This window comes from Trachymyrmex septentrionalis, unplaced genomic scaffold, assembly GCF_001594115.1.
Source record: "Trachymyrmex septentrionalis isolate Tsep2-gDNA-1 unplaced genomic scaffold, Tsep1.0 scaffold112, whole genome shotgun sequence".
In the NCBI taxonomy this organism is placed as follows: domain Eukaryota; kingdom Metazoa; phylum Arthropoda; class Insecta; order Hymenoptera; family Formicidae; genus Trachymyrmex; species Trachymyrmex septentrionalis.
Window position 1 is genome coordinate 95,558 of NW_017304248.1, and position 14,273 is coordinate 109,830.

Genomic DNA, 14,273 nt, shown 5'->3' on the forward strand with positions numbered 1-14,273 from the left:
CCTTCCACCCTCCTTCTCCCTGAGACTGGGCGATTTCCCACCTTCTACTTCACCTCCTTAGGGAAAAAACGCACTCTCCACACGCGCCAACCCCTACCCTTAAAGATCACGGTCGCAGGTTCACTCTGTCTCTCCCTACCCCCTGCCCTCCCTCTCGCGTTTGCTCTTTCTACGCAATAACATCTCTTTCACTCCTCTGGTCTTCTCTTTCCAACCATCTTCTCGTGCGATCATCCCCTCGCACTGTCATCCCGCTCCGTCTTTCCCTTCTACTCTCATTTTATCTCTCTCTCTCTCTCTCTCTCTCTCTCTCTCTCTCTCTCTCTCTTTCTCCCTTGGATACTCCTATTTCTTGCTTTTTCTCTCCCCCCTCGTACTCCATCTTCCGCGCACAGACTAACCCGCACGTCCCAGCAACTCGCGCATCCGGGGTTGCGATTCGAGAGGCCGAGAGGGTAGCGCACCGCTTGGTGGGGAACATGAGCGGCTTGAGTGGGGCGCGCTAGTAGGGGTGGGGGATGTTTGACTACCAGCGAGCGAGTCGGTTGTCACTTAGTATTGGGTTAGGTCAGCCCGAGGTTTACATCGCTCGTTAATAGTCGTCGGTCATCCGTGTGATCGTAGCACAATTTTTTGTCTCGTTCGTCCAGTTATACTTTAAGATAGTAATTAACTGAGAACTGAGCGATATCCTCGTGACACATTTGAACAGAATACGTCAGATACCACGCTCGTGATCGACGTACCGTCGGGGAGTACGTCGGATGTTCACTTGTGCTGATTTTTATCGAATCTCTCTCGGGTGCATCTCTTCTATTCACGGGGAAAACAAACGAGAACGACTGACGGTGACATTCGTTTTTTAATCACGCAGCCATTGGTGCAGTTTCGCGTCGCGGCAGCGCGCCTCCGTTTCTGCATCTCGCCGCGAGTGATGATCACGTTGTGCTCCAGAAGAAGACCGGGCGAAATGTCAAAGTGAGAAACAACTGGAAACAACCATACGGACTACCGTAGCATGGCACTGTTTTGTATGCGCGAAGTGCAGATTTACAAAGGTATCCTTTCCTTTCTTTGTGGAGCCGTAGAATTGCATAAACAGAATACTCAGTATTGGGTAAACCATGAAAATTGCATGTATCCCTTTAGCCTCAGAACAGAAACCAGAAATGTACCCTTCCATTGGGAAATTGCAATAAATTTTGCTGTTTTTGACATTTAGAAATTTGCTGCTTTTGGCATATAGAAAGTTTTTTTACCCTTTTCTGTTTTGAACAAAACGTTACTTAATGCAATTTGGTTCTTCTTTTACCAAAAAGAATTATTGCTCATTATTACTTTTGCAGACTTCGTTTTGGGCTTTTAATATTGTCTACTTCTTTGCACAAACCGAAAATATATCCTTCCGTTGGAAAATTGCAATAAATTTGCTTGTTTTTGGCATTTAGAAATTTTACCCTTTTCTGTTTTAACAAAACATTATTTAATGCAGTTTGGTTTCTCTTCTTTTACCAAGAAGAATTATTGCTCTTATTATTGTTACTCTTACAAACTTCATTTTTGGCTCTTAATATTGTCTATTTCTTCGCACAAACCGAAAATATACCCTTCCGTTGGGAAATTGCAATAAATTTGCTGTTATTTGCGTACCATTTAAAAATTTTACCCTTCTCTCTTTTCAACGGAATGTTATTTAATTTAATAAAAAAAAGTTATGCAATTTGGTTTCTCTTCTTTTACCAAGAAGATACATTATTACTCTTACGGGCTCCGTTTTTTGGCTTTTGATATTGTCTATTTCTTTGCACAAACGGATTTTTAAATGACGCAAAATTGATTAAATGAAGCAAAAACTCTTTCTGGCAAAATTTGATAATATGATTATTGCAACACAGGGTTGCAAAATGCTGTTACATCGATCACGCATTGTTTGCTATTTTTCTTTCTTTATTCGCATCCAACAATCTGCCGGATGTTGGCCTCGAATGAAAGTGAAAATGTAGGTGGTGCGTCGGCGCTTTAATATATATAGAAACAAACAGATAGAGAGAGAAAGAGAGAAAGAGAAAGAGAAAGAGAGAGAGAGAGAGAGAGAGGAAGAAGGGGGAAAAATAGAAAACGAGAAGAGAGAGAACAATTTCGTAGTTTCTTAAGAGTCGTGCGACTTCTTGGTATACCGCCAGAATCTAAAAGCATCTACGACGATACGACGCACGTACGTTGTGACACATCGTAAACATCGATAGGCCCCGGAGAAACTAAGCTAAATCGCCCGACGCGAAAGGATAGGTAAAGAGATTGTTGGAAAAATGAAATCCGTATCGCTAATGACTCGCGAAGCGGCGCGGCGCGACGCGACGCGTCGCGTCGCGACGCGCGGCGTCTAAAAATAATCACTGCTATTGCTTCGGGATGCCCGGCACGCTTCTCCTTCTCTCGTAATGACCCCTTGTGTCTCCATAATCGCGCTCTTCTTAAACCGGTGAGATTCGACCTTCCTGGTTAGATATTTAAATCGTCAGATCTTACGGTGGCATTCTGATAACTATACTTGATCTATTTTTTTTTTTGTAACTAATGCACGCACATTTTGTATACACGGAAAAATATTTTATTTTCGAAATAATTAGAAATTGCTAAGAAAATTATTATTTTCGAAATATTAGAAATTGCTAAGAAAAGTGATTGCTCAATATATTTTTCTTAATAATAATCTTAAAATATGCTTATTATAATTTAAAAAAGAACTCATTATTATGTACTCAAAACAAGAACCTTTTTTTTTTTGAAAAATGTAAAATTAATTAAAGAAACGATATAATAAACAAGTCGAATTTATTTAATAATTTTGATTGAGAAGTGCTAAACTGGGATTCAGAATATATTTTGAATAAATTTGATGCTTGTGACGAATTTATGGTAAAGTTGTAGATAATCATTTAAAATCCTTGAAACGAATTATTTCTTGCATACAGTATTTTTCTGTGTGTACATGGAAAAAACAATTTTGCTGAAATATTAAAAATTTAGCTAGATTGAAAATAATTTTCTTGGATTATGAAAATAATCCAAGAAAGGATTATATAGGATTTTCAATTATAACGCGCGAGCATTATAGTCGCAAAAAGTTTTGACATTATATTATAGCAATCAGCTTGAGAGTTGAGAGTTCTAATTATTTTACTGGTTTAACAAAATTATTGTCAGATACATATCTAATTAAATTTTCAAATACTTTAACAAAATCATTCTTTCCGTGAAGTAGGCATATATTTGATAAAAGTAGAAGAAAAGTTTTGATGCAGAAAAGGAACTTATTATAGGATTAAAAATCATTAGTCGTCCAAAACAATACTTTATATTTTTAGATATGAAATATGTATAAGCATTGAAAAAACCTCTATAACTATTACGTGTCATGATTTGAGCAGGGAAATTTTTACGATTTTTACCGCATCTGAAAACAATATTGCTCAGAAAAAGATAACTTAGAAAACTGATGTAATATATAACATGCATCGGCATACAGGAACACAAATCTTAAAATTTTTATCTAGTCAAGGCTGTGCGAAAAAGATCAACCGTAAAGTTACGACAAAATGGACAATAGAAAATCCCATAAAAGAATTGCAAGACCGATAATAGAAAAAAAAACAGCTGATATAAATTTTGCCGACATTGTAATTTTTGTATTTGAAAAATCGACAACTCAGCACATTTCATTTTTCATCACTTTTACGAATAGCAAATATTTCGCGTAGATATTTCGTAGAATTTTTGTTAGTCGCGGAAATTGCTTGTATTTCCAATCGAATTAAAATACATATAATATAAAAATATACAGATTCCAAAGAAATAATTCTAAATCAAGTGATTAAAGTCAATACGAACCGATATCGGGTGACCGTGTATAAAAAAATTTTTGTATTAATAATTCTATCAGATGTTTCGATCCTCACTTTATAAATGTTCTCACAGAATATATCATAACATTCACAAATTAATGATATCGCAATACAATAAACCAATAAATTATTGAACTTCATACTTAAATGTTCATATCGTGAAAAAATAGTCGAAGATAATAATAGAAAAAAGTCCAAGTATTAAATAAACAAACGTTTCAGTATTTGATAGAATACCTAAACTATTAGCGTCAAAGTTAAAATTCCAATTGTTATATACCGTTGGAAGATTTATGTCAAATACATTATACATGTATATAACACATTTTATATATTCCAAACGATCCATTAAAATTTTTATGTTCATTTAACATAAGATGTTGAAAAACAACATAGATATTAAGTAAAAAAAATAATCACAAAAAAAGATAATGCTAACACAGTTTGTAAATAAACTCTGGAAGTATATTTTTTTAAATAAAATTAACATTTATATAATTAAATTAACATGTATTTTATTCATTTATCGTAGAATTTATGTTTTAATACATTATTTTTATGTTACTTGTTCACTTATTGATAAATTATGTCATTTTGAAACAAACATAGAAACGTTAAACATCAATTTAACATAAAATCTTTAAATAACATAATCACATTATGTTGAATTAACAATACATTATTATGATTATGTTATATTTAAAGATTTTGTATTAAATTGATAACCAACGTGAAATGCAAATGTTTTCTTGGTGACAAGATGACACGATTTATGAGTAAGTGAACAAATAATATAAAAATAATGTGTTTTAACGTAAATGTTATAATTTTATTGAAAAATATAATATGCTGCTACGGTTTATTTACAAACTATGTCAATATTATTTTTTTGTATTTATTCTTTTATCTAATATTAATAATATTTGTGTAACCTTCTGACTTATTCTCATCTTGTATTAAATTAATCCAAAAATTTTATCAGTAATACACCGAAGAAGATCCAAAGGGAGTTTCGAAACGAATAAATACAGACATAGAGCTTAATTTAAGATTTAGCCTGTATTAGTATCTCCAAGAGAAAGTATTTGTGATAAAACTACAAGGGTTGCGACCAATTAGGGAGTAGACGCAAGCGGGGGTGGTACTCTTGACGTCGCGTTGCCAAGGAACGGCGATTGTAGGCTGTAAGGATCCCGGTCGCCGTTAAGAGAATTTTAGGGTAGTGGGAAGAAAGAAGAGGGGAATAAGAGACCGTACTCTTATTGATTGAACGACGCTACTTTCTATAAATAATCTATTAATTAGCCTGCAATAATTGAACGTGGATCATTATTAGTTATTATTTCCTTATGCGATTCTGTCTCGTTAAAAAGCGCAAAAAAACATTCGGAAACACTCTTTTTGCCGATTGCCTGAACGCTCGTCGAAGTGTCCTTTGAATTCGCACCGTTAAATACCTCTTTAGATTACATAAAAGAAACCTCTAAATATTCCTATAGAAGCAGCAACCTTTTGACTTTTAAAAAAGGATTTGCAGCAACCCATGTTCCGCTCGATTGTGAATTAATAGCACACATTTATCAAAGAACAAAAGACATAAACCTGAAGTTGCTAATCTGGAGATATAAATTTACGTCATATTATTTAATACCTTATATTATTATATACATTATTTCAAAGAATACAGTTTCATTATACAGTTTTTTGTTAGTAGATTATCATAATATTTAAATAAATAATTCAGTTTTTTATTTAAGGCTCCTGTTCGCTCATCATTATCTCAGATTGTGCATCAAAAACGAGAAAATGCAAAATAAAAATTGTTGCAAAATATATTTTTAAGAAAATATGTTTCAACAAAACAATACTTACAATCGATAAAGCCGCGACTTGTAAAAAAATATATCAATTTCTAGATAAATCAATTTCTAGATAAATTAATTTCTAGATAAATGATTATTTATTAATTAAATGAGAATTTTGATTTGTTAATTAATAAATAATCATTTATCTAGAAATTAATTATGCATAACAAATTGTCATATTTTTTTCTTTCGACTGCAAAATTTTGCATATGTCCACTAAAAAAAAACTACTACTAGTATAACGTCGAATAAATTACAGTTAAGCTGCCGTAATCAACATTACGTACATAATAAAGATACGTAAATTGTAATGTGACCTAGTTTGTATTTTCATTTTTGCTATTTATTTATAAATACTGTGGCTATCTTCCCGTCCTACTTCGGGAAAGATGGCTCACAACCAAGTAACATATACACACTGTATCTTTAAAAAATTATAGAAATTTATTTGGTTTCCTTCATTTATTAAAAAAAATTATAATTATGTTACTATGGCAATATACAGGGTGGAACAGTAACTCTATTCATCTAGAATGTCTCTGCTATTTTTGGAGATATAAAATAAATTATTTACTAAAGTATAACATCAAGAGATACAATATGCTACTAATAGTTTTTCTACGATCTCTATTTTTTTTAATGGAATTATGTGATTTTTTTACGTAGTATAATTCTTCTTATTATTCTTCGTGTAAAAGAGAGTATTAAGATAAAAGTATTTAAAAAACCAATACTGTTTACGCGATGTTTTATACTTTATTGTGGCACATTTTAACATGAAATAAATTAAATATCTCGTACGTTATTAATTTTTCGATACTTCTATCTGTACCTTTTTACACATAGAAAAATTATATAAAACAATTATAATTTTATTTCAAAAATGTTGAAATATTCGAAACCTCCACTTATAGAAAAATCATTAGTAGCGTATTATATCCCTCTTAATGCTAACTTCAGTAAATAAATTATTTTATATCTTTAAAAATAGCAGGAATATTCCAAGTGGACAGAGTTATTTGTTTCTATATATTTATAATTAAAACTAATGGGTCAATTCTAAGCAGAATCGTAAGACTCGTAACGTGTTCTCGTAAAACTTGTAAGAACTTATGACTACTATTCTAATTTTGTGTATCGTAAGACATACAATTATTTGTAAATATCTATGATTTCTTGTAAATTTTATTGCTAGTAAGAAGCTGTCTGTAAAAATATTGTATAAAGATATAAGCACTTCAAAATTCTTACGAGTCTTACGATTTTGCTTACAGGAATATGTTACGAGCCTTACGATTTTGCTTACAATTTAGGCATAAATTACGTTGGCATTAGCAATGAATCACGACACGATAATCCGCAAATCCTTTGGTATCTCTGAAAAAAAAAACTCGTAAAAGCCTCAAAAGTATTATCTAAAACTAAATTCCTAGTTATTATTTTATAAAATATTACACATACGTCTTTAACATAAAACATACGTGGCTAATGTTCCGTAATACCATGACATTTTTTGCCTAAAAATCAGATAAGATGGCCAATGCATATATTATAAATAAATGTAATAATATTTTGATAATATCAAATTTTTGAAGTTTTCTTTTTAATTTCGATAACATTTCTTTAAGTTTCAATGAAGTGATATACTAAACGCGTTATTAAAAAATAATTTAAAAAGAGTATGTTTTTTGCATTTAAAATAGCTATGGCCATCTTTTACCAGAGTTTACCCTACATTTTTTATAATTGTCCTGCATTCTTATTTCATCTCCTCCTCTCCTTCCTTAGCTGCATCTTTTCACAATTTTCTTAAAATATTACTTTTCACAAGATCTAAATCTTTATTTCATAACTTATTCCGTATTACCTTCTTATGCATGCATGTCTAAATATAATTTGCAAGAATTTTTATTGTGTGCTTTTTCGCTCCTGATGTCACAGTCTGAGATAATAGGGCAGGTAAGTGAACAGAATCCTTAATTATCTAAATTTGACCATTGGAAACTGTGATCATGCAAATTCATAGCTTTATTGACGGATATCCCTTTCGATTTCGGCATTCTGATAAGCGTGACTATTTGCACACCGATAAAGTCGTTGGCCCCGGAATCGAAGAGGCGGTACGTCGTAGACGCGTAGGTGGATAGCCGGAGCTTTATGAATGAACTCTCGCGTAGTCAGGAGTGTGAGTGAATGGAGGAGGATCCACCTCAGATAACCTCACCACACGTGCGAGCGACATGTGTGGGAGGGCAAGTTGAGAGAGTAGTAGGGAAGAGAGAGGAACAGAAAGAAAGAGAAGAAAGAGCGTGGGAAATATTTGAGAGAGAGAAAGAGAGAAAAAGTGAGAAAGTGGTGGAGAGGGAACGTGAGAAGAGGTCTTTGGATTCGCAGATCACATATACGTGCACATACGTGCAATCTTCCGATGTATCTATCCTCTCGTTTACGCTAATCTCACTGGATTGTTTCGACAATATAACGAGCTGCCGACGGATATTTTTGATATTTACATTTACATTTTACTCCATACTTAAGATGCGAATGACAAAATATGTGTTTTAGTACGCAAAAAGGAAATGGTTTTGCTGTAGTATCTAAAATAATAAGTAATAATAAGTATCTAAAAATTTAAATAGATTATTTTGATGGTGCAACAAAATTATTTTCAGAACTGTATATCTAGCCAAATTTTTAGATACTTTAGAAAAATAATCTTTATCGTATAATAAACAGTTTTTTTTTTTTCCGTATAATCACTTTACGTGTTAAGCATTAAAATGTTACGCGTAATTGTACTTTCACGAATTAACGTATGTTTCATCACAAACGTATATACCTATATCTGCATGTATATGTCTCTCCATTAAGTCCAGGATTCCTGATCAGTCAGTACCTGGGCATGATGCAAGATCCCGAGAATAGCACTCAACTTGACAGCGCGTCGCAGAGGATGTTTTCTATGTTCGACCCGACGACAGCGAGATTACCGCCAATGACCCAGGAGGAGCTGATGGCTGCTAATCAAAGGATGAGCATTGCTCTGCTATCAGCCGCGAGAATTCCCGTAATACACCCCGGCCTTGCCGCGTCTCCGTCGCTCTATGCGTCTCCGCAGGACCTCTTCGCGAGTTGGATACCACGAATCGCATCCTCGCCGCCTTCCTCTCTTCGGCCACTGTCAGAAGTATCGTCGGCTCCCAATATAAAGTCCTCTCGGCGCAATAACAATAACAACAACCACAACAACAATAACAATAATGACAACAGTGACAACAATAATAGGAACGATGATGATAGAATCGTCAGGAGGGGTCGCGCCGTGAAAAGGAAACTCACTAAATTGAAAGTGGAGCCTGCGGAAGGTGCGGATCCGGTCAGTCCTTCCGTCAGTCCTGAGACGACGAAGGATAGCAAAGATAAAGTCTTCACTTGCGGAGTGTGCCAGAGATCTTTCGGGTACAAGCATGTGCTCCAGAATCACGAACGCACGCATACGGGCGAGAAACCTTTCAAGTGCCAGGAATGTCAGAAAAGGTGAGTCTCAGCTATCGATCGCACGATGTCTTTTCTCGTGATTTCTCCAAGTCACGACAGACGAAATCTTCGCGAACCATCATTATCACGTAACATCGATTTAAACAAACGACGTTTTATGTAAAAGAAAGCTGTTAAAAGAAAAGTGTTTGGTATTTGTAACTGCATGGTAAAGTAATTATAGTTAAGTTAGGAGCTCCATTTCTATATTACTGTATCTGATGCTAGTAATGTTTGTATCGCATAAAAACATAGCTACTGTACCAAAGATTAAATCAAAGATTAAAATTAATTTAATTTTATAGGCTATTAACGAATAACGATTTCTATAACGAAGTATTTTATATAATTGATATATTGATCTACTATTAGATCATTTGTACAGCTGTTGTACAACGATAAGGAGATAGAGAAAAGTACTGATTTGTTGAAGATTCAGACTCCACAGGAAGGAAAATGATGCGAGTAGTTGGTCAGGTTCTGGAGAACCTCTCAGTAATTTTTATACCTAATTTGAATCGCATATAATAATATAATTTTAAAACTCATTATCATTAGATAGATAAATTTACCGCGCATATTCGTAGATCGAATAATGGCTAACTTACTCCCTGGTTTGGTATGTTTATAGTATATAAATAACATTATTGTTACCAACATCATAGATTAACAATAACTATAAAACCAGAGCTCCTAATTACAATTATTTTACTATGCAGTTATAGTCACAAATACCAAGCACTTTTCTCCCAGTGTACGATCTTTCAGTTCATTCATTAAAGTCGCGAGTCCAGCCAATGATCCTTGATCTTTGACTTTACAGATTTACCCGGGACCATCACCTGAAGACACACATGCGGCTTCATACGGGCGAAAAACCTTACAATTGCCAATTTTGCGAACGAAAGTTCGTCCAGGTGGCGAATCTCCGCCGTCATCTACGTGTACACACGGGCGAGCGTCCGTACGCTTGCGACATGTGCACGTCCAAGTTCAGCGACTCGAATCAGCTGAAGGCGCACATGCTGATACACAACAACGAGAAGCCGTTCGAGTGCGAAACGTGTCAAATGCGTTTCAGAAGACGACACCATTTGCAGCAGCACAGGTGCAGTAACGGCGCGGTGCAGGAGTCGCCACCGGAGGCCGAGTCACCCCCGTCGTTAAACAGTGACGAGATCGACTCCGAGGAATACGTTGATGTCGACGCTGATGTCGACATCGACGCAGAGCAGGAAGAAAAACCGCTCAACAAATACGTCACGCCGATCAACAGATTATCTCGCCATCTTCGAATAAACCCCGAGCGAAACGGCCCTGTATTCCCGGCCTCGATCCCGGCGCTGAATCCTCTCCCAGTTGTTTTGCCAATGCAAACGGAACCCGAGGACTTGTCGATGAACAAGTCGTTCTCGCGGGGATCGCACTCTGGGGGCAGCGATAACTCGTCGCTGAACGCCGACGTCAGCGAGACTAATCCGGAGGAGGATGACAGCTCCTAGTAAAGTCTCGCCGGTACGTAGAGAAAACTGCGTGAACGATGCTCTTACCGTGCCGCCCTTAACACCATCGGGCAATATAATAAGGGTGTTATTTACACGGTATTCTCTTAGTATAAGGCTCCGCTTGTCTCGCGTGATGGATCTTGATTATGGGGGTTACGAAAGAGGCGATCACGCGTTCGAAAAGCGCTCGTGAGGAAGCGCGTTCCGCGAAGTCTTTGTCGTGTACATAATTTCGGAAGAAGGCCAGGCGTGCGTCCTCGTGAGTGGTACGCGCCGTTGCGTTAACGAGAGAGGAGAGAATATAGCTGTTCGGATTGGATATACTGGTATACAAGTTCCTCTGACAGTAAAAAATAGCGGGGGAAGAGTGACGACGGTCCATCAGTCCACTGTCGCCGTCGCGGGTTTCACGGTATACCTACGGTTTACATATACTACACATCACCCGTTGTTACATTTTTTCCCTCTACTTTCGTGATTATCCGGAGATTGTTGGCCGCGCTATCTCGATCGAACGCGGACGGTCTTTCAATTAGTCACTGATTAGAAACGATCTGACATTCGCGTGTTCCGAGACGTTCCACGTATCTGCGAGAAACGAGTTTTAAAGTGCGTGACATCCTTTATTTTTACGTTGACAGGTGATTGTTTGAAATCAAACGACGAATCCATTGGCTGGATTCAGCATAAAAAGCTACTTTACAATTGTTGTAAAATAAATACGATTGGTTTCTACAATATACAATTTAGATTTAGTGAGAAACATTTAAATCTAAGAGCAAGAACCAATTGTACTAAAGAATCTTCCAACAGTTAGAAAACTACTTTTTCTGCTAAACGCAGTCAATGCTCTTGAATGAATAATCAGCAAATACGATCATCGTTTTATAAAATAAAGTAGCGAGTGTCATCACCCGCGTCTGTGGCGGTTCAGCAAACTGGAAAATCGTAATCGTCGAGCGGCTTGATTTGAAATTCAAACCGATCTCCACTTCCATTACCTCTTCTAGTTTCGCCTTGATCGTATAGAACGATGTACGCATAATCGAGATCTCTGCTTCTCCGATTTCCGCCTTCAGGTCCCTCGGACCGCGCTCACCCGGACTCGTAATAAATCCTTTCAAAAAGATTCAAAAAGATCTAAGCATTTTTTTGTAACCAGGTTTTTTTTCTTTCACACAGAGCGGCCTATACGTCGTTCGCACGAACCAGTTTCGCAATGACATTTTTGTCTGAAAAATTTTTGCAGCCTGACCTTTTCTCATCTCGCTTTTCTTTTTCTCGCACCCCCATTCGACGTTTCTCTGAATGCGGATCTGATTTATGTGAGATAATTCTTCATTTAGATCAGTTACAAGGCCACCTAGAGGTACATTGTTCATTATGGACCGTATCATATGTTCAACATTGAAAATGTGTTCCAGTTCAGTTAGTTTCTCTTCTTATATATATATATATACACACATATATATATATATATATATATATATATATATATAAACGCTTGATATAAATCGTCATTCTCCTATATCTCATAGAAAGATAAAAAACAGAGAGGCTAGAGAAAGAAAGTACAAGAAAAGAGATAATATATTTTGCACGAATTCGCTCAGAATACTTAGTCGAAATTGCCCTCGTTTATCTTTTGACCGTTTTGTTCGACCATTCTGCGAGAGAAGAAAGACGAGCGCAGGTATATCCCGAATTGCATTATTTGCAGCTTCTACTTTCAACATGTGTTCTAGTTGTGCAATTGCTAAAGAAACCGTTTAAAGTCGCATACAAGTAAAGCAGTGTTTGCTTGAAGAATAATAACAATTAACGTCCACGTGAGTTTTTATTAAGTATCAAGAAGATAATGTTGACATTAGAGATTTTACGCGATTAACAGACTTTTAACTTTTCTCTCCATTTTATTTCAAGACATATATCGTTGTATTGCTAAAAAAGTGACACATCTCAAAATTAGCTGCTTTTCATTAATATTGCATTTTTAAAATTCTGAATTAAAACGTTTTGATCAGGATAGTGAATATGCAATTCTATACATTTATTCTTCTTTCATATTATACTTTCAATTCTAATGTATTCTTTCAAACTATGTCATAAGTTTTCAAAATTTGGACATTGTAACCTTAGTATAGTGTAAATTTTATCCCTTATTCATTCCAAGTTCAAATGAGCTAATTGTGTCTTTCAACAAATATATAGTAAACTAGACTTTATAAGGGTTTCCTTTCATTATCTTAAAAATGCTAATTTTTAACTTGTAACACTTTTCTATCAACGCAGCAATATATTTATCGTAAAAATCATAACTCATTTTCACATTTTTATTCTTTTCTCTTTTTTTATTTCATTCTTTTTGCTCGTTCTTAACATACATCTTTAACATACAATTCCCACTAACGGGACTCTTCATTTTATCAGAATTTGACCGAAAGTTCTTTTATGAGATACAAAAAAGAGGATAGCGCATATGACAATCCTTGTGTCATTTTTTTTTAGCATTTCTTCTCAAGCATAAGTCATCTTTTTTAGCATTTCTTCTCAAGCATAAGTTCCCGCTGTGGCAGAAATATTAGAGACAGAAATAAATATTAAATATTAGAAATAAAAAAATTAGATTTTTTGAAGATTTTTTTTATTTCTAATATTTCATATTTTTCTCTGTCCCTAACATATTTCTTCCACTTTTTACAGGGCCTAAAGTGTGCAACAAGCATCACGTGGCGATTCTTCTTCTGAATCTCTTGTTACATATCTTACCCATTTTAAGACAAACACTAAATCACTGCTGACATTTTTGTCTCGTTCGATTCTTCGCGTTGTTACAGTCTGCTCTTTCCATCCCTTATACATATCGCGGAACGTTTCGTGCATGTTAGTCAGCGAATGTTACAATTTCCCGTTCGATCGAACTTTCTTTTTTTTCGCAAAAAAACCACACGTCAATATCGTTGGTTTTATATTATATTTCTCGTTTGTAAGATTAGTTTTAGAAAGAAAATAATATATCACTTCTCGTCGATTCGTGCTCAATTGATTGGTCGCATTCGGCTGGGAAAGACAACGGTACCACTCGAATCTCTTAAAAAGCAATAAATAAATTAAAAAATGCAGAACAAACGCGCTTGTTCGAATAGCGCGTTGTTATCTCGACGTAATTCTGGGATAGAGTTCACGCACAGAATTTGCGTGAATTGCGCTTCGTTAAAACTCAGTCGCTGGAGATTCAGCGACAGCCGTCAGGCAGCAGTCGAATCTCAATGGCTTACATTCTCCGGATCTCGCGAAACAATATGAACGTCACCTTTGCTGAATACGTCCCGTTGCCATTGATACCATCGTGGTATCTTTTTTTTCTACCAACTCGTGAGGCACGCAGAAGGCGACAGAGGTCAGCAGGGCCCCGATCTCGTGCCCCGAAAGAAAGGCAAATCTCACCCCTCCCCCCCCCC

The 14,273-nt window shown here is 35.7% G+C and overlaps 1 protein-coding gene across 1 annotated transcript in view; it reads left to right on the top strand.

Annotated features, from left to right (window-relative positions):
* The first annotated feature begins 978 nt into the window (after positions 1–978).
* The window catches only part of LOC108752941 (protein krueppel-like), a 17,870-nt gene continuing 4,575 nt past the window's right edge, over positions 979–14,273 (top strand). Inside the window, exons 1-3 of the mRNA XM_018494194.1 lie at positions 979–1,058; positions 8,642–9,307; positions 10,131–10,822. Of these exons, the coding sequence (XP_018349696.1) occupies positions 8,673–9,307; positions 10,131–10,809 (1,314 nt within the window). The 5' untranslated portion in view covers positions 979–1,058; positions 8,642–8,672 and the 3' untranslated portion in view covers positions 10,810–10,822. The remainder of the gene's footprint in view (positions 1,059–8,641; positions 9,308–10,130; positions 10,823–14,273) is intronic.